The following is a 19,311-nucleotide window of genomic DNA, read 5'->3' on the forward strand; positions in this document are numbered from 1 at the left end:
GAGGACAGGAGAAGACTGTTCCATTTGCTAATTTTAGGTGTCAGGAAGTCTTCTGCTGCAGGCAAGGTGTCCTTGTGGAAGAGTATGGGAGTTGATTTGTGTGTTAGTTTTTTCGTAGTTTTCTAATGGCAGGTGTAAGGAGGAAAAGAGCTACTGCACATAGTGAAGCACATAAGATTGTAAGCAAAGTAATTGACTTCTGTGATCGTGAATCTGCAGAAAACAATGTTTGTGCCAATTGCACAGAGCACCAAGTTTGTCAGAGCAGACAATCAAGGGTGCACTCCCCTTCACCCTAACAGTGGAGACACCTGCCACTTCACTTCACTTTCCATTGGGGATCTTCTCGTGAACGGTCGGTCGCCTGTACTTAACTTCAGCTGAAAAAATACTGTTTGGAATCAATTCTCAATAATAAAATTCAAGTTATGGTGTTATGTAAATAGTATCATAAACAAGAGATGGAGAAAAAACCCAAAAAGAACAAAATACTAGTAACTTCAAATATTTATTTCGCTATTAGTTTAATAGGAACATACTTTCATTTTCCAACCAGTTACACTTAAAAATGGTACGCAAACACAACTGAATTCATTTCAAAGATGCTCATTTCAGTAAAATAATATAAATGTATATAACAAGTGTGTGTGATCTCAATTGTTTAAAAATAAAAGATGAGCTGAAATGGGACTTGATTCATAATTTTTTGTACAATCATTCAATTTTATTTTTTCATCAAAAATTCATATTTACAAAGTAAGAAATTTATATATCACTGAAAAAAATGTTCATGGAACACTACTTAATGTTCATGAAGCACTGCCACTTAAGAGATTTCTAGCATGAAGACTTGATGATAAACTACAGACCTGCACTTTTTTGTAAAAGCTGGGCAAATCTGTTAGTGACGAGAAGAGATACATCAATGAACCTGTCAACACAGTTGGTTAAACATGTTTCTGTCCTGCTATCCAATTTGTTGCCTGGTTTATCCACACATTTTTCCCAACAGTAATCATTGAATTCATGCACCTAAAAAAATATATATATATATTAAAATACACAAAACAAAAAGTCTTTGTAAGTTATGCTGTTTATGTGTAGTGACATATGTAAGGGAAGAAATCAGGCTGGTGTTCCCCTCAAATGATCTTTGAATGAAAAATATTATATGGGTCTTTACACATCAACTTACCACACTGTTTCAGATTGTAATGAAATTTAGTAAACCACCAAAGCTTAAGTTGCTATATCAACCGGTTTTGAAATTACAGACACTTAAACCTTTCAAAATTTACTCAAAAAATTAGGAAATAATATTTATTAACACTGACAAAACCCTTGTAAATTTTACAAAACAACACATAGCTATGTGGTTGTCTGTAGAGAACCACACATGCACTTGCATCCTCCACCCTAGTACCCTTCTAGCTTTCTAAAAGGAGGCAATTTAAACTTATAAAGATATAGTATATTCTTCTTCTTGTGGCCCTCAACAAGATGGCTCACTCGTGTCTCACCAATTTCAAGGAAAATGTGTCCAAATTGCTATTGATGTTTTCAGTCCTTTGGAAAATCTTAAAAGGAATCTGCAAGGTAAGCAGCATGGCACTGGAAGTGCACTTTCAGCTATTGAAGTTGTACAGTTATTGTTTCAAGAAAAATAAAATACGAGAATTTTGAGCACATCTTTCATGCAGCTGAGGAACTGTTGAAGAACATGATCTTGAGCCAATGTCATCTCCTAGACAAAAACGATCACCAAAGCAATACACAGGTAATGCTGAGTGTGTCTTTCAGGATGACTCTAAAGACTATTTGAGTATTCAGAATTTTGAAATATTGGACCACCAAGCAGTGAAATTGAAAGGAGGTTCATTAGAAAATGAACAGGAATAAACACACATTTCAATATTGAAACTATGCTCCTGACTGCAAAACAAGTGACACAATGATGACCTATTCTGAACTTCATTAGCATATACTTTCAGCTTTCGATGTTCAAATCTCAATATGAATATCCAACACTCAGACATGTGCCCTGAGGTAAACTTAAAATGTATATCATAATTTTTCTGGAACCAATTTCATTATAATTTTATATTTAAAATATTTTGAGTTTAATAACAGTGTTCAGTTTATTTAGTATTTCGTCACTCCCTGATTCTTGACAGTGTTGCAATAGATAAAAATCATGTGTGTGTAAAGTTATTTTATTTTATATCCTCATTTTACATCGCTCTTCTACCCCTCTTCCTTGCAGTAATAAATAAATTTAAATTACTTGCACAGTTCCGGAGAAATAAGGCAATTATCAAAAAGAACACATTCCTTCTTTTAATTCAAAATAGACCTGGTGGAGGCACATTGCGCTTTAAACTGTAAGTCCAGTCCCAATTATTCTATCTGTGTTCAAAGTGGCCACGGTGGCTCAGTCGGTAATGCATCTGACTACCATACTAAAGGTCCCGGGTTCGATCCCCGGCCGATTCAAATCTGGGAACTTTTCTAACGTTGGAAGCGGCCCCGGCGCCCACCCAGCATCGAATGATATGGGTACCTGGGGAAAACCCTGGGGTGTAAAGGTGGTCAGGGGTGTGATGCTGATCACATCACCTCCACTCACGACCGGATCAAGAAAGTGTGGGGCGTTACCACCACACCCCCTATACACCTTCATGGCGTGGTGCTAAGCACAAGGGAGCACTTTACCTTTTTTGTGTTCAAAGTGCACTTTACCTTTTTTTGTGTTCAAAGTGGACTTAAAACAACAATTCAATTCAAGATAAATATTGTGACACATTTCGAGATTTTATATAAAAAAATTATTTAATACCCTTGACCGAGCGGTGGCACCAGGATTATTCATCTAGGGTTGCTAAGGGTGTGCGGAAATGAATTTAGGGGTGCGATGCTGAAAATAAGGAAAACATGAAACATGCATACAAACTTTCAAAATGAGGGGAGGAGGGCAAGGACAGTTTACTTCCCTTGGTGGATAAGATTTAGCATAGTGTGGGGGCAATAATAGCAAAAGCAGGGGCAACTGCACCCCTAATCGCCACCACTGATTAACATAAATTACCGACTGAAATTAAATTATACGTGTGAAATATATAACTTTAGATTGGCATTAATTTTCCAGGGAGGCTGTGCCCCCTTGCCCTCCCCCTGGTCATCCATAATGATATGTATTAAGTCTTATTCTCCAAGAAAGTGGTGATACAGTGTAAACATTCAAATGCACGTTGCAGTCTTATTGAACTATGTTGTGAAATACAATATGAAATTATCCTTGCCTTTAAAACACAATTTTTAAACCTTTTCAATGTAACCATTGGAGGTACAAAATACATAGTACGAGGGGTATCCCATAAGTAGTGAGCCTCATAGGGTTCCCATAGTTCAATCTGAAAATAATTTGGGGATAAGAAATAGCAATTCTTTGTAAGTGTATATGCAAAGCGGTGTCCAGTTCTAACCATCCAATTCTTCTGTGCAGGAGCTAGAAGTGTGCTAAGTGCGTAACATCAGAAAAATGAAGAGAGAGAGAGGAGATACGAGCAGTGATAAAAGTATCTGTTGAAAGAGAGGTTGAGTCCAAAGGAAATCCATGACGATATAGTGACAACATTAGGAGAGGAGCCTCCATCCTCTGCCACAGTGAAGAGATGGGTAGCTGAATTTAAGCGGGGGAGAGTGAGTGTGGAAGAAGACCCTCGCCCAGACAGGCCAGTGGAGATGGTGACACAAGAAAATGCAGAGAAAGTGCACAAGATTATTCTTGCAGACAGACGTGTGAATGTGCGATATATTGCAGAGGAACTGAAGATGTCAAAATCAAAAGTGGAGTGATTGTGCATGACCAGTTGGGGATGAAAAAGGTTTCTGCACGTTGGGTTCCAAAACTTCTGACAAGTGAACAAAAGTTGACAAGATGCATGATCTCAGAACGAAGTCTTGAGCTGTTCCAGGCTGATTCAGATGGATTTATTTAACGTTTTATGACTGTTGACGAAACCTGGGCTCATCACTATGTACCGGAGCCAAAACAGGCATCAAACAGTGGAAACACCCCGGCTCCCCCACCCAAAAAAAAAGGAAAAGTCCGGTCCCTCTGCTGGGAAAGTGATGACAACAGTCTTCTGGGACTCTAAGGGTGTTTTGTTGGTTGATCATTTCCGAAAGGGAAACACCATGACCGGAGCATTATGCTTCCCTGGTGAGGCAATTACAGGGTGTTTTGAAGACTAAGCGACGGGGAAAGCTCTCTAAAGGGGTGATTTTGCATCACGACAATGCACGTGTTCACACATTGTTTGTTGCAATGTGTTACAAACAGTATTTATTTTTTTGTTTCTTTTTGTGATTGTGTATGATTTTGTATGCTTGGGGTTCTTCCATGGTTCTGTGTAGCTTATAAGAGCCAATAAGGTTTGAACTTTCAGCCCTCCCCCATGCGACGCGGGAGGAAGTATAAATATGGCCTGTGTCAGAGGACCAGGAAGAGTGTGTTTTTGAACTGGATAGCAGAAGGGAGAGCGATCTTCGGGCTCCAGTGGCCTCCCTTGAGAAAAAGCATCCCGAGGCAGTTCTGCCGATGCTCAGCTTTCCACTTGGCAGTTCCGCCGTGGGGCTCACGTTAGAGGAATGTAAATAATGTAACTTAGAGAATTATTGGAAGAATCCGAGCCTTGTTTTGTTAAATTGTAAATAAATGTATAAAGCCCATTTCTGCGAGTTTTCAGCAATCACCCTGCAACATTAATTCAGTAAGTTCTTGCCTGTGATTGATTCTTTGGTTCTGAGCGCTCTGGTGAGGAACGGGATGGGAACCCAGGACTAACGAGCCTATTTAGTTGTTTATTTGGGTATTTCCTACCAGAAGCAGCCCGGTAAGGGTGGAGTGTTGCGGAACAGAGAATTATTGGGGTCTCGTCCTTGGATTTTTTGTGTGAAAGGACACAGGCAAAGAAAGGGAAACGGTTGCTGTAAAAGGGCCGAAATGCTGACAAGGGCTCAGTCTACGTTGTCGTCCGCTATAGGGGAAACGAGTTTGACGCCAACAATGGGTACAGAAAACAATGCAAGAGTAACAAACAGGCCGAGGATTCTTCCAGACGACATTAGAGTACAGTTACCGACTTTTAATGGGGAAACAAAAGGGATGGAAGTTTATAGCTTTTTAGATGAACTGGATGCATACAGGGATCTTTTGGGCATAAATGAAGAGGAATTATTGCTTTATCACCTTCCGTTAGCGTTGAAAGGAAAGGCGAAGGAATTCTTTCATTTTGCAAGCCCGTTTGAAGGATATGTGCAATTCAGGGATTTGTTGCTCAAGAATTTTCATGGGTTGGATCACGAACGAGAATTAGAGCGATTCTTGGATTCTCGCTTTCAGCTAAAGAGTGAGTCCTTGGCAGTCTATATTCGCAAGATAGATAGATAGTTCGAGAGGGCAAAATCCACCGCTACAGTCGAAGAGAAGGTTAATTTTATTCGGCGTAAATGTAACCCTGTGTATCGTGAGAGATTAAGATGTGAGAATTTCAATAGCATGAAAGAGCTTCACGCGTATGCTTTGAAGTTACAGGGAGAGATGTTGGAAAACGCTACGTTTCGTCAGTATGAAACAGAACAGGAAATCATTAACTTTGCCTTGAGAGGCGTCACACCTCCTCAGTCCGAGGGGCTGGTGGCCGTTAGAGGGGCGAGTAGCACCGCGGGGGATGATCTGCTATGTGTGCTCGACCCTGGGAAATATTCGAGGTTAGGGAAGGAACCCCCTGCTGTTTCGAGGCAGACAAAAGCGACTACTGACCACCCAAGAATGTCTGGCAAAGAACGCAAGTGTTACGTTTGTCAATCAACTGCACATCTGGCAAGTTTTCACCGAGCTGCAAAGAAAGATAACGTTTCAGAGTCAAGAGAACGTCATGGACAGGGCGTGACAGTGAGATGCGCCTGTAATTCGACAATAAAGATGTCAAATAGTAAAATTCAGGAACCTTTCGTTATTGGAAAAATAAATGGCATTCAGATCCCTATGTATATGGATACCGGGGCTAATATAATCCTGCATGAGTTTGTCTTTATTTCGGAAATTGGAAGGAAAGGGGGCGAAACTAAGTCATAGTAAGTTGAATGTACATTTAGCTGAAGGGATAACAAGAACTGTGGGACATGTCTTTTTTAATGTTACTTTCTATGGTCAACGGGTCCGAGAGAAATTCTTTGTTTTGGAAAATCCCCAGAATGACCTGATCGCCGGTAGAAGTTTTATGGCCAGGGCGAATATTTTAATTGCACCCGCGTTGAACGGTTGGGCTTTTCTGAATGAAAGGGACAATATTATTCCTTTTGACACAATTGGGAAGAAAGAGAAGAAAACTAGTAACCTCCTGTCTTCCACTGTCATTCACGTAGAAGAGAACCGCGACAAAGAAGTGTTGCAAACCCCCAGAGCCGAAAAAGTCAGGAAAAAGAAAGGGTTACCGCGGAGGAAAGCAAATGGAAAAACAGATCATATTCCGATTAGCGACCTGAAGGATGTGAATGAGAAATTCAGCAAGTCCCAGGAAAAGAGGAAGAGAAAGAAGCCTACTTGCATGGGAAGAGAGGACTCTGGTTCGAGTCCCGGCACTTCGGCTGCACGGAGAACGGAACGAGAGAAAGTAACCTTACTGGACATTAAGGAGGATGTAAGCGAAGATGAAGAATTGTATTGCTCTGTTTTCTTCAAGCGTCTTTTGAGAGACAACCCTGACACCGCTTCTGTTGAACTCCTTGGTGATGTAACACCTGAGCCTCGTGGCGAAATCAACAGTTGCACTCAATCAGCAATAGAACCTAATGCAAAGAAGTTGGAAGTAAACGAAATAACAACCAGCAATATAAACTTGGAAGATAAGCGATTATGGGCAAGAGAGCAACAGAAGGACCAATATTTGTCTTTGTTAATTGCGTGCCTTAAGGGAGAGGAAGTTCAATTGGATGAGAAATTGAACAAGAAAGTTTTCGATTTTCATCTGAGCACTTCTTACCTGGATGAAGATGGGATTCTCTACAGAAACATAGAAGAAGGGAAGGGGATGTTTCCCGTGTTTGGACAGCAGCAAAAGATTTGGACACCGGATTCGTTGAAATCGGAAGTGCTGCGAATATCCCATGACGAAGTTCACGCCGCACATCCAGGAGCAGCTAAAACTCTGTTCAAGATTTTGGAACAGTTTACGTGGAAAAATGTTTACTCTGATGTTAGAGATTACTGCAGATCATGCCTCACCTGTTTGAGATACAATCCAGATTCTTGTAAAAAGATGGGATTCATGAGAAGTCGCAATCAGCCACGCCCAGGAGTGAAATTGTATGGAGATTTGTTTGGACCATTTCCGACTAGTTCTAAGGGGCGTTATCGCTACGTATTTCTCATTGAAGATTCTTTCACGAGACACATATTCTTGGCACCTTTGACTACAGTGACAGCTAGGACAATTTCCAACGCTTTATTGAAATATTGTCACCTTTACGGCTTTCCATCGATATTTACCAGTGACAACCAAAGTGTGTTTCGTAGCCGTCTTTTTCGTCAAGTACTGAAAACCATCAACTGCAAACCCGTTTACATTACTCCATACCGCCCACAAGCAGATCTCGCTGAAGCAGCAATTAAGACAGTAAAGAGAGCGATAGCCAAGTTTTGCACGGAACACAGCAAGTGGTCAGAAAACTTAGATTCGATCGCATTCGCAGTGAATAACCAGGTTAATTCATCAACAGGAATGAAGCCAAGTCGTCTGTTTTTCGGTCGTGAATTACACGGACCAATGGATCCCAGGAAGATGCCCTTCAAAGGAAAAGAGGGAGAGGGGGACGCCACGATCGAAGACAGTACGCAGTATGCAATTGATCTTCAGGAGAAATTGGAGAAAGCAATTGAATTGGCACATGAGAATCAATTAAAGAATCGTCAGAGATCGGCCAAATATTACAATAGAAAAAGGAGACCAGTTTCATTAAAGGAAGGGGAGCATGTTCTTTTGCGGTCCCACAAACAGTCTTCAGCACCAAACAGACTTTCAGAAGCACTTTTTCCAAAATACAGTTATCCGTTATTAATTAAGGAATTCACAACGGAGACAAACATGATTCTTCTCGACGAGAAAACTGGGCGACAGATTCTTGCAAACGTTGACCAGGTCAAAAGGTGCCCGAAGCGTGACGTACGGTTTCTGGTGGAAACGACCAGCACCGGGAAGAATGGGCAGCCGACCCAGACACACCCCATGGAGCTTCGAAGGAAACAGTAACAGACCGGTTTTCACTCTTTTACCCCGAGCATCCCTTAGTTATTTTTTTTTTCCTTAGAGATACAGTTTGCACCACCATCTCAGTTGGACGGAAGTTTTGTTTACTCGGAGTCTCGCGTTTGTCTTCATTCGCGATATGCAGAACGGTGCTCGTTTTTCGCTCGATGGAAATTCGAGAAGTTACGCGAGGTCACGAGCTCGACCGTACTCCTACCCTAGGAGTGAATGGCGCGGAATTCGATCCCAGGATCTCACCAGAGATACCGAGAGGGATATAACCTTCAAGAAGCCGCTGCTCCCCGTTCCAAGGAAGAAGACCAGGACGGTACAGGTCTCTGCCAGCCCGGAGCCTTACCCGAGTTTAGGGGTTACGTTGTCAGTGTATGATGCGGGGAGAATTGAGGGTGGACCAGGAAGTAGTGCAGCCTTCCGACCGTCAACGTCTCTCTTCAGTTCCTTGGATTGGGACCTTACTTTAAGAGAGGTCCGTGTCATACAGGAATTTCGGGACAACGAGACGACACCAGAAGGCATCCAAAAAAATATCCAATTGGGATTCTTTCCGTCTCTTCTACCCAGAGAAGAAGTCATCCCTGAGGGGGACATCCTTGTCCTAGATGATTATGATAGGATGGACCATGACGCTGATCTCAAACCTCCCACACCTGGCAAGGGACTTGACGACGAATTAATCAGCATAAGTCACCGGTTCCAGAGATCACCGGATGCAGTGAGGAACATTCGGAGAGACTTATTCCGGAAAGTGTAAAATCAGTGAAGTGGACGGTGTTAGTGTTTTTTTAATTTCAGGCAAAACCTCACCAGGACATTGGACACACAGACTTACCTGGGTAAGCTTTTTTTTTCGGTGAGGGGAGTATAATACTGTTACAAACAGTATTTGTTTTTGTTTTTTTTTGTTTCTTTTTGTGATTGTGTATGATTTTGTATGCTTGGGGTTCTTCCATGGTTCTGTGTAGCTTATAAGAGCCAATAAGGTTTGAACTTTCAGCCCTCCCCCATGCGACGCGGGAGGAAGTATAAATATGGCCTGTGTCAGAGGACCAGGAAGAGTGTGTTTTTGAACTGGATAGCAGAAGGGAGAGCGATCTTCGGGCTCCAGTGGCCTCCCTTGAGAAAAAGCATCCCGAGGCAGTTCTGCCGATGCTCAGCTTTCCACTTGGCAGTTCCGCCGTGGGGCTCACGTTAGAGGAATGTAAATAATGTAACTTAGAGAATTATTGGAAGAATCCGAGCCTTGTTTTGTTAAATTGTAAATAAATGTATAAAGCCCATTTCTGCGAGTTTTCAGCAATCACCCTGCAACATTAATTCAGTAAGTTCTTGCCTGTGATTGATTCTTTGGTTCTGAGCGCTCTGGTGAGGAACGGGATGGGAACCCAGGACTAACGAGCCTATTTAGTTGTTTATTTGGGTATTTCCTACCAGAAGCGGCCCGGTAAGGGTGGAGTGTTGCGGAACAAATGGCAACCATCCGGGATTGTGGGTTCGAATTGTTGGAACATCCCCCTTATTCACCCGATCTTGATGCATCAGACTTTCATCTCTTCCCTAACCTGAAAAAAGCTTTGGGCAGTGTGCATTATCAGTGTGATAATGACATCATCAGTGCTGTGAGTGACTATTTTGCAAGCCTTGAGGAAAGCTTTTATGAGACCGGGATAAAAGCACTGCAGAAGCGTTGGCAAAAGTGTGTGGACCTGCAGGGAGACTACGTACAAAAATAGGTAGCTATTGTGGTCCCATCCTGTTCCCTTCTAGGTTAGGCTCGCTACTTATGGGACACCACTCGTACATTATACCTTCCATCTGCCACCACGGGACAAAATGCGAAGTGCATATCAACTTCGTCTTCGTTAAAATCTCTTCTGCTGCACTATTACCAATAACAAACTGTAAAATTTCTTCGTGAACATTGAACATTGGGCCTCTTCCTAACAGTTTTTTAAAAAGTCTGAAATCGTACTTTTATTAGACAGGTTATGTAGAACAAATACATAGAATGTATTAACAAGAAAACTACCCTTCACATTACAACTCGCATTTAATAATTTCCCCGAGCACAACTTGGTGATACATTGAAAGTAACTGAAATTTTTGCTTCAGTGCGAGGAAGAACAAGCAGACGGAAAATACACCGTTTATCAACAATGCAAGAAAGAAAAAGAAAAACATTACTCACATTAAGCTATAGCCAGCCCCAGTGGCGGAGTGGTTACCACATTGCGCTGCGACGCCACAGGTCCGAATCCTGGCCTGGGCATGGATGTTTGTGAGTGTCCATTCATCAATTTCATCATATCATCACTTATCCCCATCTCCGCAAATTAGCCAAAAGTGGCACAAAAAGCAAAGCAAAGTAAAATAAAACAAATCAAATCAAAACATTAAGCTATAGTGAATTATTGAAAACCACAAACACACCACTTGTGTTTTCAGTTGAACGTAGGGGGTGCTGAAGAAAATTAAGGGGTAGAACAAGCACCCCCTCATGCCCCCTTGGTGCTGCTCCTGCCTTTAACCCCTCGAGAAAGTGAAATATTCTGCATGGTTTATGAATATTATGATGTATTTTAATGATTTAGCTCATGGAGATGTGTTATTGAAATAATGTATGTTTGTTACCTTAGCGTGTTATATTCCCGTTATGCAGAATAGGCCGAAAGCTTCACCCTATTGAATATAGCACTCAATGCGACCTTTCACAACTGCAACTATAATTTTAGGTTGTTAGGTTAGGAGTTGATAGTATGCACGCTATTTTAGTGTGCATACAAATTGTTTTTACTAATAAAAAGTGGCACATGTACTCCAAGATGGCAGGTTCTTAGTACTATACTATGGGGTAACAGTTCCAATTGTTTCATGATTTTTTTTCAAATTCTCCTAGCTGAAAGACTAATTATCGTAGAATTTTGGCAATCATTGTCACACGAAATTTGAATCTTCCTTAAAGTAATGAGCACTGTTTGGGTTTTGAAAAAAAGGAATTCATGTTGGGGAAAAAAATACCTTAAAATTACCTTACGCAAGCATGTGCACTCCCCATTCTCTGTTGTTAGAAGCGACAGTAAGTATTGTAGACTAACGGGACTGAATGTAGAAGTAATTTGGAATCTTCCTGAAACTAAGCAGAACAGTTTTCATTTCGAGTCCAATTTATGGGTAAAATAAAATCTTCAAACCTTTTGGCAGAGTTCAGTAGTACAAAGCATTTGGAAATCTTATTTTAATGCTAAGACAACTAAACCTGACCCTCATAACCTAACCACAAAAGCATTTAGGGTTATTATTCAAATGCTAAGGGAACTAAGCCTGACCTACCTAACCTAACTACGAAAGCATGTATTGAACAAAATCTAATTAATCGCTAAAACTCCGCAGTATGTGTTAACAGATGTAAATAAATCGAAATCGAACTATTTAAAAAATGCATACGTAACATGATGAAATTGCAATAAAACAAAAAGAAGGGCCTACTATGGGATCAAATATCCCCGTTATTTGTATTTTCCGCATGCCAGAACCAATTGTATACATCATCAAAATCTGTCTATTAAAAAAATTAACATAATTCTCGAGGGGGATATAGAAGAAGAATATGTATTAACCCGTACTTGACACACCTGGGTCCTGGGGACCCAACAAAAATTTGTTTTGCCTTGCATTAAGAAATTGTTGGCAGCAACGACATGACTTGCACAGTAGTCTTCTAGCCCTTTGTTCTCTTTGAGTCAGTGGAGTGGGTATGGTCCTAAGGGTGTTACTGTGCCAGAAGCAACTAGATTTGGGTCACCAGGAGCCAGGTGTGTCTTAAACATTAAATTTTTGTGTTAACACATGTTTTACAAGAACCAAGTTATATCGAGCATTGGGAACAAAGAAGACATCCTTGCAACCTTGGATGATCCCCTAACAGACATTGATGAATATCAGTGGTACTGTCAGACAATATAAGGTTAGTGAAAGTAAATCAGCTACAGAGGAAAGTGTACAGTAAGATTCTAATGAAGATGAATATGCCAATGTAAAAGATGAAGACCAACATGAATATGGTAGTGAGACAGCCCAAGTTTCGGCTCCGGTACCCCTTTCTACACCCTCAATTTCAGGCACATTTCAAATATTTTTGCGAAAATATTTAGTTCCTCATAATAAACAGTGTTTGCAATTAGCATGGAACTTACGTTTTTCATAAAATTAAAATTCCTTGTGTAACGTCAAAAAGGTTTTTCAGAACTTCTATAATGGCGGATGATGGATTCATGTCACAGGCGCACGTCTGATTTTTTCTTTTTCTTCTTATGATTGACTTGTGCAATAGGAACATTTGTGATTGTGATATGTTATTTGTGTGATATATTGGCGGATTGGACATTTCAGACATTGGATTTCATTTATGCAACTTCAGAAATTTGGAATTAATTATTTCTTTTTGGCAACTGCAGGCCGTAAAGGGGAGGGTTGTTTTTTTCTAAATGACTTGTGGGATGGGATAAAATGAGACTTCTTATTTTTATGATGGGAAGGGGGTGAAGGGTGGTATTCTGTGGAAAAGGACAAGGACTTTCAACGTAGGATTTACTTCATTTTTGGACTTACAAGTTTAAGTGCCTGGCCTTGGTAAAAAGAGGTAAGTTACCTTCTTAGGTTTAATTTTAGCCTTCATTTTTGGTATCTTCATGTGTCAATGCGGAAAACAGTGAGAAATAGTGTTGGGAGCAGGTGACTCCAGCCAATTCCTAACATGCCTTTAAAAGGGACTCTATAGATAAAGGCGGGGCCGCGGTGGTGGCGGTAAGTCAATTACCCCAGGGGCGGAGGGCCTCCCCCATGGCGCAGTGGTAGCGTCATTGCCTTGTAATCAAGGGGTCCCGGGTTCGATACCCGGTGGAGGCACAAGTGGTTCGGATCCCACTTTAAACTGTAGGTCCAGTCCCGATTAGCCTTACTGTGCATAAAGTGGACTTAAAACACCAACTCAACAACCCCAGGGGCGGAGCCCGGAATCGGTGGGAAATTTGGACTCAACTATTTCAAACGATAAAACCTCAACTTTAAACGGCTGTACAGTTGTAAATACTTCTTTCCGCGCTCCAATTTTTTTTATTCACAAATAGGATCACATAATCTTCATAAAGAAAGTAAAAAATTGAAAATTCGAGGGTGTAGAATAGGGTACCCGACCCAAAGTTTCTTTGTTTTATTGCAATTTCATCATGTTACGAATGCAATTTTAACATGGGTCATTTCCATTTTCTTCTGTTAACACATACTGCGTAGTTTTATTCAATTTTTGTTCAATATATGCTTTCATAGTTAGGTTACACAGGCCAGGTTTGGTTCTCTTAGCATTAAAATAAAAGTCCCTAAATGCATTCTATAGTGGAACCACAAGCAAAAAAAAAAAAAAAACCTGCGCAGACCCGCGACTCCTGTGCACCTTACTCCCGCATGGAGGGGAGGGGAAGAGTGGACCACGCTTCTTAATGGTCCGAGCTGAACAGAAGAAAGGAAAGGTGCATGGGGACTTTTCGTCGGAAGGTTTTTTTTTCCCCCCTTGTGGTCGCTCTATACTAAGGTTCCGATTTACTTCTACATTACTTCCCACTAGTTTACGATACTTACAGACAGTCACTTGTCAATGGAAAATACACTGTCCGTGAGAAGCGCACATGCTTGTGTAAGGTAATGGTAATGTTTACTATCCTTCGGACACCTATAACTTCTGAGTTTCGTCAATTTTTGACATTTGTACTTACCTATCTGCTTCGCGGATCATTTTTTAACGTGTATTCACATTTTTTTGATCAATTTTATTTAAAAAAAAAGTGTTTTTGTAACTGAAGAACGTACGTTTCCGCAAATGGTTTGTGGGGCTATGTGTCAATGGTTCGTGGGGCTATGCGAGAATGGTGTGTGGGGCTACGCATATTTTTTTCGAAACCAATTTTTAACTATTGTAACCTATTGTGACCCTACCTAACCTAACCTTACCAGAAATGGTTCGTGGGGCTATGCGTCAATGGTTGAATTTCCGCTATGAAATATTCCCACATCACACAAAACACCTTCCAGATGTTAGACAATACTACAGGAACTTATTACGGTAAGTAGTTTCTTCTGTAGAAATGAAGAAATCTGTCCGAAGGATAGTAAACTAGGGTACTACTTTACTATACCGAAGACACCTATCAAGGATTTATTTTGCAATTTTTTACATTGATAACATACTATTCTGCGTTGCAGAACATTTCTTTAGGTGAAATAATGGATTTCTAACGAGAATAATGTATATTTCTTACATACGATAGCCCCACGAACCATCACGGGGATGAGGTATGCCTACTAGGTTAGGTTAGGTTCCATTAGCACTCCTTTCGTTCAATTTAGCATATACGGACATCGGATTTACAAATTCCACGGCATCTTCCACACCCGGCAACAACTTCACGACGCATCCTCGACACATCATGTTGTAGCAGCACCAATAGCGCGTATTATGCTCTCGTGCAGAAAGCAAATGGCGGCAGCAGCAATAGCGCATCGGAAATAGATTTTCGTAGAAAACTACATGCATTCGCATTAAAATGGATCAAAACTACATTCCCGAACATCAACAATGCTACAGAAAATGATTTGCGTAAGTACTTTCTCCTGTAAATTTGAAGAAATCCGTCTCCGGTATAGTAAAGTGTTACCTAAACTAGAAACAAACAAACTAAACAGTTACCAGTGAGACACAACTTTAAATTTATTTTACAGCAAAAAATCGGTATAAGTTGTATGAATTATTGACATAACAAAGTACCATAATATTTTTATTACATTCATATTTCACTTTTGTGAATTATAACACTTAATTATACTTGTACCTTTCCTGTCACATTTAATGCGTATCCAAAGAATTCTTCATGTCAACAAAATAATTTGTAACTTTTCTGTCACATCTTAATGTGTATCCAACGAATTCTTCATCTTCGCATTGAACATTGCTGTTATACAAACAAAAATGCAATTAGTGAACTTTTATTGCATCAGACTCTCGGGTATCACACAATGCAACTCATTTAATTACCTGAGCATGAAACTGAGCTTTCTGTTTCTCCAACAGAAGAAACTCTTGAAGTTCCTTATCACCAGCTTTGGGAGATGGAAAAGAGCTGTCACTAGAAAATGTATCTGACATTCTTATTTATCAGTTAACTCAACTCTTTAGAACACGTGAAAATTAAGCAGACCTCGTATAGAGTGTACCCTGTCACGCTGTATAAAAAATACGTGATTGCTCTCCTATGATTGGCATAGCAGTGTTGAGAATCTATCAAGATTCTCCCAATTATTTGTGTTCAAAATCTCACATTGTGCTGCAGTACTTCATTGTACGTACTATATTGTTCCTTTCGCTAATGACATGCTGGCAAACTTGGTGAAATACACTACATGGAAAGTCCAAACAGCGGGGGCGTGCGGGGCAGTTGCCCAACTTCTTGCCATTTTTGGCAACCAAGGTCTTTTAAGTAAACTGTCATGAAATAATGAATATAAATAGGAGAATCCACTTCATAGCACGTCGTCGCCTTGTAATCAACGGTTTTTTGTGATTGATTTATTGGTTGATTTGGAGTTTTAAGCACAATTCATGCACAGCAAGGCTAATTGGGACTGGACCTACAGTTTAAAGTGGAATCCGAACCACTATGTGCCTCCTCCGGGTATCGAACCAGGGACCCCTTAATTACAAGGCGAAGATGCTACCACTGCACCATCGGGAGGCCTCTGTAATCACGGGGTCACGGTTTCGATACCTTGTGAAGGCACATGGCACAGTGCTTCGGATTTAACTTTAAATTGTAGGTCCAGTCCCGATTAGCCTTACTGTTTAAAGTGGACTTAAAACACCAACTCAATCAATCAATCACTTCATAGCAGAAGAGTTGCCAAACATTTTTTTTTGTCAAAACTCAGATTGTGCTTGAAGCACTCTTAACAGACACCTTTTCCTACATTCAAAATACGACACAAAAAAATAAGTAGACTATAATTTACGAGATTCTGTCAATCGGGATTTCTTTACTGTAACTGCTACTTGTAATTATCTTGAACATAAATACACAGGGTGTCGCCATACACCGTTCAGAGGCGCAACCACGAATTTTTGTCTGGATGTGGGGGCAAGTACCAGGATAAACGTACCAATAATAATAATAATAATAATAATAACAATTGCACAGAGGTGCTATCGCCCCTCGATTTCAAATTTAAAAAGACATTCAGTAAAATTTGTTTGCTTAGGCCTGGGAGTCGATCGATCTAATTTATAGAAAGTTGTAAAGAGAGAATGCCATGGCGCCCTGTGAAATTATTTGAGCCCTATTAAAACACATTGCAAAAAATTGGATCTAAAAATATTATCAGAGAAGGAAGACTTCTCATAATTGATTTTCACTTAAATGCATGAAGGGAAGGAGGGAAAGGAGCGTGCACATTTGAGAAACAATTTATGTAATTTTTGCTGTTGGTTTATTATGGGTTTGATTGATTGATTTAGTTTATTTTACTTCGCGTTTTGTGCCTCTTGGGAAGATGGGTATGAGTGATGAAATGATGAAATTGATGAATGGACATTCATAAACAACCAAGCCCGAGCGGGATTCGAACCCGGGACCCTTGGGCGTCGGTTTCTTATGGGATGGATGAATTGATTATGTAATGTATTTAAATAATATATGTTGTATGTACATATGTATAAGTATTAAAGAAGCGTTGAATACGTACACAATTAGTGTTAGAATATTACACATGTATTTTCTTATTTTACTTGTGCGTCCAAGTAATACATGTAATGTGTAAAAAAATATTTATATTCGGAATGCACTTATCATGCATTTTCTGTCTTTCAAAAAAATATAGTTTGTGTGCTTTTCACCATTATTAACGTGAAATTGAATTCAAATCGTTTGTACCAACACAAATGCTATAGCACCGTTTTTTACTCCTTCTTACGTGATTTACGAGGATAATAACGTCTTTGATACTTCTACTGCTGCTTTTACTAAATAATAATAAGAATTCTAACAATGTTGTTGTTGTTATTGTTATTATTATTATTATAAATATTATTCGTACGTTTATCCTGGTATATGCTCCCCCAGGCGTTGCCACAAGCATTTATTTTTACCTCCGGATAAGATTCTGAAAGCGACAGTCTGCTATGGAAACAATCATGCCAGCTGAGGCGCTGTCAGATAATGCATATATCACTGCACGCACATATTCTTTATCGTATTTGGTGCATTTGCATATACATAGGAAAGAATTCATAAGATTTGTAAGAGATATTAACACTTCACAAGATGGCTAGTCTATACCTTGTCTTGCCACAATTTTCGTCAGTGGCAACCGTGATTCTTTATCACGTGGTTATATATGCATGTACAGGGTGTCCCACGAACGGCGCAACTGGGAATTAAGAGTGGTGTTACTTTGTAACCGAAACCTGTACATACATAAGTCATACACCAAATGTTAGCCCTGTCCAAGTAGATATTTTTAAACATAGAAACAACAAACGGGGTGCAGTGTTGTTCATGCAGTGTTGCCAAATGTAAGTGAACGTGTAAATTTATTTTTCCACAAGGCATGGAAAATTGCATGTCAAACATTCGTACGGAAATTTGGACGTCAATTTCCACCTTGGGTAGGTGGACTATTTCGCCATCTATAGTTCAGAGAAGAAAACCGATCGTTTTCGCGTATAGCCAATCCTGAAATGCCTCGTAAAGGCGTACCGGTCCAAATGGGTGTTTTAAAAAAATTATGAGTTACAGTGGCAACACTGTTGATGTTTGAAGGCAACAAAAGGTGTGTTTAGTGATGGTCTATGACATGGAAATACTGGAAACAGGAAAAAAAGAAAATGAAAATTATGGTGAAAAAAGTGTTACTTACCTACTCCTGGCAACCATGCAATGCGTGTAACAGGCAGTGTAGCTTTACAAAAGATGTTGAAAATGACAACCATTTTCCCTGAGGCATTCATCAACACGTTTTATCATGTTGGAAGCAACTTTATGCAAGGTTGATTGGTTTATATTGTTAATGGCTGTGAAAACGTTTATTTTTAGATCATCAAGTGTTCTTGGGTTATTAATGTAAACTGTTTGTTTCAAATAACCCCACAGAAAAAAAATCTGGAGACGTCAGATCCGGGGAGCGACTGGGCCATAAGTTTTTGCTTATAATGTGATCGCCAAAAAGCTCTGCCAACATGTCTAAAGTTTCATTAGACGTGTGACATGTTGCGGAGTCTTGTTGAAACCAACAATCACGTTCCAACAGAGAAATAAACTGTGTGATAAGTTCACGATAAAGTATTCCGTCAACTGTTGTGTTGAAAAAGAATGGACCGATTATTTTTCTGCGCGAAATCGCGCATCACATATCGATCTTTTGTGGATGAAGTCAGGCACGTATCCAGGAATTCCTTTCGGGGGGGGGGGGCTCAACACCATTTTTTAAGGGGTATAGTAAGAACCTCACAATTGTATGTTTAAGACCAGTGGTGGCAATTGGGTTCCAAAACGGGGGGGGGGGGGGAGTACGGTGAAAGGGAAGTTTACTTTGTCTTGGTAGACAAGGCTTAACATTAAGAGGACATCGCCATAATGTTAAGGCAAAAAAATGGGGAGCAACTATCCCTTAAAGCGTCGCCACTGTAAGGCTGTCATTTTAATCAGAAAGTGAATTCGGAACATTTTTTACCACTCGACTCTTCTGTTTCCATGCATTAACATTGTGTGCCGGAACCATCTCAGTACGTGTGTTTGTCCATTTCTTCTCATCAGGCATAAAAACATCTATGGTGTCTTTGAGTGTTTTTACGAAGCTGTTACACATGCATGGGATGGACAATCCACTCGACAACGCGAGATTTAAATTGTGAGCTGCAAACTGGACGCAGACAGCTCTCGAATAT

General features: G+C 40.2%; 1 protein-coding gene across 1 annotated transcript; it reads right to left on the reverse strand.

Annotated features, from left to right (window-relative positions):
* Positions 1-469: 469 nt before the first annotated feature.
* Tim8 (translocase of inner membrane 8) lies at positions 470-15,610 on the reverse strand. The gene is made up of 2 exons (XM_083126272.1): positions 15,412-15,610; positions 470-1,032 (listed from the first exon to the last, which is right to left on the reverse strand). The coding sequence occupies exons 1-2, from the start codon at positions 15,520-15,522 to the stop codon at positions 862-864; spliced, it is 282 nt and encodes a 93-aa protein (XP_082982398.1). The 5' UTR covers positions 15,523-15,610; the 3' UTR covers positions 470-861.
* Positions 15,611-19,311: the final 3,701 nt, after the last annotated feature.

The sequence above is a fragment of the Lepisma saccharinum genome, chromosome 1 (assembly GCF_977018435.1).
Source record: "Lepisma saccharinum chromosome 1, izLepSacc3.1, whole genome shotgun sequence".
Lineage (NCBI taxonomy): Eukaryota > Metazoa > Arthropoda > Insecta > Zygentoma > Lepismatidae > Lepisma > Lepisma saccharinum.

Bases quoted from the DNA above. Each gene is read 5' to 3' on its own strand.
- Tim8 (XM_083126272.1), bottom strand. From the start codon at position 15,522: ATGTCAGATACATTTTCTAGTGACAGCTCTTTTCCATCTCCCAAAGCT. The intron at 1,033-15,411 runs GTAATTAAATGA...ATATTTTTTTAG, and splicing joins AAGCTCAGTTTCATGCTCAG to GTGCATGAATTCAATGATTA.